The sequence below is a fragment of the Mus caroli genome, unplaced genomic scaffold (assembly GCF_978045245.1).
Source record: "Mus caroli unplaced genomic scaffold, Mus_caroli_1 scaffold_6, whole genome shotgun sequence".
NCBI classification, from domain to species: Eukaryota; Metazoa; Chordata; class Mammalia; order Rodentia; family Muridae; genus Mus; species Mus caroli.
Genome location: NW_028227261.1, coordinates 13,244,332 through 13,249,775, shown reverse-complemented (window position 1 = coordinate 13,249,775; position 5,444 = coordinate 13,244,332). Strand labels below are relative to the sequence as shown.

At 44.0% G+C, this 5,444-nt stretch overlaps 1 protein-coding gene across 1 annotated transcript; it reads right to left on the bottom strand.

Annotated features, from left to right (window-relative positions):
* Nucleotides 1–299: 299 nt before the first annotated feature.
* Nucleotides 300–2,538, bottom strand: LOC147004153 (PRAME family member 8-like). Its single transcript, XM_085838364.1, has 3 exons — nt 2,219–2,538; nt 1,148–1,738; nt 300–867 (listed from the first exon to the last, which is right to left on the bottom strand). The coding sequence occupies exons 1-3, from the start codon at nt 2,503–2,505 to the stop codon at nt 300–302; spliced, it is 1,446 nt and encodes a 481-aa protein (XP_085694490.1). The 5' UTR covers nt 2,506–2,538.
* Nucleotides 2,539–5,444: the final 2,906 nt, after the last annotated feature.

The following is a 5,444-nucleotide window of genomic DNA, read 5'->3' as shown; positions in this document are numbered from 1 at the left end:
TTCAAGTTCAGCGTGGGCTAATATGACACTGTTAAGTAGAAAGAAAGACTGGAAGAATATCCTTTAGAGAGAGAACACACCGTTCCCATCTATTCCTGGAAAAATCCACATTTTGAAATGCACAACTGTATGATTCCATTAGACATTTCTTCTCACACGTCCACTCTCTAGATGTCACAGTCAGCCCCTTTGTCTCCAATACATTGATTAATGTCAGAAGACATGTGTTCAGGAACCCCTTGATCATAGACTTGTCCTTAGACTTTCATTCTCAGTTACCAAAAGCATCCTTCTCCTATTTACTGGCAACAATGGCAAAGTCTGGTCTCCAGATCATATGTACAGCGCTGTGAACATATAAGGCATAACTGAGAGGCAAAACAGATAGAGTGGGGCTGCCTAACAGTACAAAGTATGTTCATGAGCTCAGAAGAAAGCTGGACAAATCTCTCTGCTCTAAGAACAAAACCGGCTTCATAGCACTCCAGAGGAGCAGGATAAAGCTCCATGATCAGCTGGCTTAGGTTGGATGTGTGATGCAGAAGGTTCCTTAGGACAGTCATGGAAATGTCATTGTCACAGAAGTTGACCTTGATGAGCTGAGAGCACTTATTCAGGGCAGGGATAAAAGCGCTGACCTGAGAGTCTGTCATCCTACAATGTTCTAATTCCAAGGTCTTCAGAGTGTTTGCAACATTTTCTAGGAAAATTCCAAGAGGCACAAGACTCAGATCATGCAAAATGACACCTGTCAAATGCAGATGTTTGAGATGATGGAGACTCTGACACTGGGCAAAGGACTCCATGTCTGACTGTGAGTACTTGCAGAGAGCAATTGACAGGAACTCCAGTGGAGTCTTCAGACACCTAAGGAGAGACTAGAGGGTTAGTTTGGTATAGAGTGACAAGGCTAACCTACAGTAGGAGAGACCACGTGTCCTGAGTCAGTGTCACCACAGGATGGCAGTGAGCATCCAGTGTAACCTGTTGGGGTCAGCCAACTCAAGTTCCACCATTCTAGGCTGTGACCAGTCACCATCATGATAAGACTTGATCATTATTGTTACATCTACCATGGCCCCTAGTCTATATGGGAAAAAGAAAATGTTTGCTGTGGAATCAAAAAGAACTCTTCCTCCTTCCTTACCCGAGCAATTCATTCATGTGGCCAGTGAGAAAGTAGAGACCAGCCAGGTGGAGATGCTGGAGATTGTTGAGTTTGGAGAACTGAGAAATGAACTTGGTGACGCTCTTCTCCTGTATGTCTGTTGACGAACATAGAAAAGTGAAGAGTTTCTCATGGACTAGTGATAGATGGAGTTTACGAAGATTTTTCATCTGACCAAGGCAAGGTGCAAAGCATGCCAGTGTGGACAGAGTCCAGCCTGTATTCAATTCCAACTCCTCAATGCAATATGTTTGGAAAATCTGCAAGATCTTCCTGACAGTGTGCATAGGCAATCCCATAATCTGCATCTTCACACAGCACAGATTCAGGGAACCTCTTCTCTCCTGAGCCCACTGCAAGAAGTAAGTTTGATGTTCCTCTAGATCAAACTGAAGGCGTAGGTCAGTGACCACCTTTAAACGTCGCCTCAGTGCATATCTATGAGGGCATGTTGCTTTCTGCTTTTGACACACTGTCTCTGCTGAGCCATCTCCATCCTCTGGTCCAGCTGAAACATCCCAGAAGTGATGGTGCACATTTCTCAGGTCCAGCACTTGAAGCTTCCGCTTTCTGTGGGTAAAACAGATAGAAATGTAGGAGATAGAAAAGACCAAAAACATTAGCCAGCTTTTTTTTTTTTGGCATCTTTCTTGTCAGCTGTTCAATGTTCTGCTCTGTCTCCTACAGATTTAAGTTTTCAGTGCTGGGTCTCCACATAGCAAATCAAGCCTCTGGGCAAGGGCTCTCTGCCTTAACTGCATCTGGAGATCTGCCCTGCTTCCTCCATTTATTACTCTGAACTTCCACTGATCCTATTTCTATTACTCGGTAGAGACACAGGGCCATGTAGCTACATGGGCTCTAAGCTGTACTTCATACTTAATGGACATTTGTTACCAGTATTCAACAACTGTCCAGGACACTGCAGCTCTTCAAGATGATACCATCATAAGCCACTGATCTACTTTTGACTCTAATTTCCATGAGCACAGATGTCCTTCTCCTTACACTTAAATGTAAGCCATTTAGCATTACATAGTTATTGTTTACCTTCGGTGAAAATTTCCTGTCAGCTGCATGGCTACACCATCCAGCACAGCTTGCAATATTGTCATGTCAGGGACGTTCATCAGTGCCCCCACAGGGAGGCAAGGTAATGGCCAGGCTCCCACCATTTCCTTCAGTATCTTCATGTGTCTGCCAGTGAAAGCTGCCTTGAAGAGCTGTGGGAACAATTCTCTGGGCAGCTCCTGCAGAGCATTGATGGCCAAGGCTTCATTCTTCACCAGGCTCTGTACTGCCAAGCTCAGGAGTGTGGGTGGAGCCTGGAAGCTCATCCTGATGAATCTTTAGAATGAATAGACCTGTTGAAGTATCCAGAAATATAATTTTCAAGATATGTCTTTGGAATCTTTAAATTCCTGCATCAAAGGAACCACCAAAGTGCCAGAATCCCTGCTTTGGCCACAATGAGGAACTCAGTGTGTCCTGTTTTAAGATCTGGTGGTCACAAAGCCAAACCCTTATCACTCCCTACATATGGGGTCTCTTATAAGAATCTGCATCAGTGCACAAATTAACCATTGACACATGAGGTAACTACCACTGGTCCTTGCTCCTCTGAATCTCATTCCCCTTTGCAAAGGGCAAGCAGTCTGATCAGCATCTTTTTGTGGCTAAACATGCACTGTTCACCTTTCTGCCTTTCAAGTACCTCAAAGAAAGACATTGCCATTGGGTGGTGGTAACACATAACTTAGTTTTCAACACTCAAGAGGCAGAGACAAGGAGGTCTGTTAGTTTGAGGCCAGCTTAGTCTACAGAGCTAGTTCTAGGACAACTAATGCTACACAAAGGAACCATGTGTGGAAAACTAAAAACAAAGGAAGGAAGGAAGGAAGGAAGGAAGGAAGGAAGGAAGGAAGGAAGGAAGGAAGGAAGGAAGGAAGGAAGGAATTAAGGAAGGAAGGAAGAAAAGGTGTCCAAGGGTCTGGTAGGTAACTCAGCCAGACCCTGTCTGAAATGTAAAGCCAAACCAAGACTGATATCTTTCTTCAAAGCAACTCTAAAACCTTGACTGAATGAGAGTACCCAGAAAGACTGAGTCTGAGGTGGCAATGCCAGTGCTTGGGGGGCTACAAGGAAGGGCATTTCCCATATTGTATTGAGCTACAGGAAAAGAACGGCTTTAGGAAAAACACTTAGATTTGTATATTTTTTAAAATACGGTATTGCATAGAGTGGAGGTTAGGTGAAATTGAGCACACCTCCAAACCTTTGTAGTCTAAGCTTGCCCCGCCTCACCACGTTCCTAACTGTCACTGGGAGGGTTAGACTATAAGTACCCAAAGAGCTGAAAGGGTTTGCAGCTTTATAGGAGGAACAACAATATAAACTTACCAGTACCCCAAGAGCTCCTTGGGACTAAGCCACCAACCAAAGAAAACACATGGAGAGACTCGTGTCTATAGCTGCATATGTAGCAAAGGATGGCCAAGTTGGTCATCAATGGGAGGAGAGACCCTTGGTCTTGTGAATGCCCTATGCCCCAGTACAGGGAAATACCAGGGCCAGTAATCATGAGTGGGTGGTTGGGGAGCAGGGGGAGGTGGGAGGGGATAGGGGATTTTCAGAGAGGAAACTAGGAAAGGGGATTACATTTGAAATGTAAATAAAGAAAATATCTAATAAAAAAAAGGAATATTCAGTTTTACCTACAACACCAGGCTCGTGCACTTTGCTTTAAAATAGTGCATAGATGCCAGGTGTGGTAGTAGGAGCCTCTAATATCACCACTTCAGAGGAGGAGTAAGGAGGATTCTGGGGAAACCTAAGCTACATATTATACTTTCATGCCTGTCCCGGGGAGTAGATTTCAAATAAAATATGATAGGAAATGTCTTGATAGCGGTGGTTTGGTAGTAGGGTTTTTGTTGGTTTGAATATGGTTGGGTTTGTCTCCTGGGATTAAAGATATGTACCACCTCTCCTGGGCCTAAGCTTTTCATGATCACTGTTCTTCAAGATCTAGATCAAAAGATTGTGTCTAACAGTCTCAAGATCTGGATGACAAGCGTGCCCTCCATTTCTAGATTATAGTTCTTTCAAGATTTAAACTCCAAATTACTCCTTGTTCAACTGCAAATACAAATGGTATGATTAGCTGAGTGGGATCTTGCCCTGAGATAACCACTTCCTTAATCTCTTTATCTCCTTCAGCACAGGATTAAGTTCCATTTCATGTCCTGGTGTCCCTTTATTATTGCTTGTGTGTGTGTGTGTGTGTGTGTGTGTGTGTGTGTGTGTGTGTGTATTTCCTTTCTGAGCTTGCTATATTTGATTTAAAAAAATGCTCTTCATGATAGAAAGCTAGAAGACAAAGTCTATGCTGGCCTTTGCTGATACTTCCTTTGTCAATGCAATTAATCTGATTCTCTTCACTTTAGTCTTAGCCTCAGGCAGTCTCTTCAGACAAAGGCAAAAGACAGCCACATTCTTCACAAAAAGAGCACATACTATAATTCTTCTCCACTGAAACCTCTAATGCCAATTCTGCACAGTTCAAATCACTCTCAACAACCAGCTCATCCGTATTCCTACTAGGATAGCCTATTAAGCTCCACTTAAAACTTTCGTGATTTTCCAAATCCAAAGGCCTAAAATCCACCCTCTTCCAAACAAAAGCATGGTCAGACTTATCACAACAATACCCTGGTAGAAACTTTGGTTTTTGCTGCTGTGAATAGAAACCATGAACAAGACAACTCTTATCAAAACAACATTTAATTGGGTCTGGCTTACAACTTCAGAGGTTCCATCCATCCTCATCAAAATGGGAGCATGTCAGTGTCCAGGATGGCATGGTGCAGGAGGAGCTGGCTGTTCTACATCTTCATTTGAAGACCACTTGCAGAAGACTGGCTCTCATGTGGTTAGGAGGAGGGACAAAGGCACATTTCCTAATAGTGCTACTCCCTGTTGCGGCCCGCCCGCGGTCCACAACACGAACGGTTCAACTGAGAATGGCAGTTCCCTGCAAAGAGAGGTAACTAGATAGGGCAGAAGAAACAATGGAGTCAAGACAAAACTCTGATCAAGACTCAATTTAATATTTCCAGACACTCAGTTTATAAAGGAAGGGGGAGGGAACCCAATTTCCCGCCAAGTAACTCAGGGTCCAGTAGCAGGACGAACACGTGTGTGCCTCCAGGCAGCAAGGTCAGGTTCCAGCAGTGGGCGTGGCAGGACGAATGAGCCGGTAGCTCCACCCTAGAGC

Bases quoted from the DNA above. Each gene is read 5' to 3' on its own strand.
- LOC147004153 (XM_085838364.1), bottom strand. From the start codon at position 2,505: ATGAGCTTCCAGGCTCCACCCACACTCCTGAGCTTGGCAGTACAGAGC. The intron at 1,739-2,218 runs GTAAACAATAAC...TTTTACCCACAG, and splicing joins ACAGGAAATTTTCACCGAAG to AAAGCGGAAGCTTCAAGTGC. The intron at 868-1,147 runs GTAAGGAAGGAG...GTCTCTCCTTAG, and splicing joins CACATGAATGAATTGCTCGG to GTGTCTGAAGACTCCACTGG.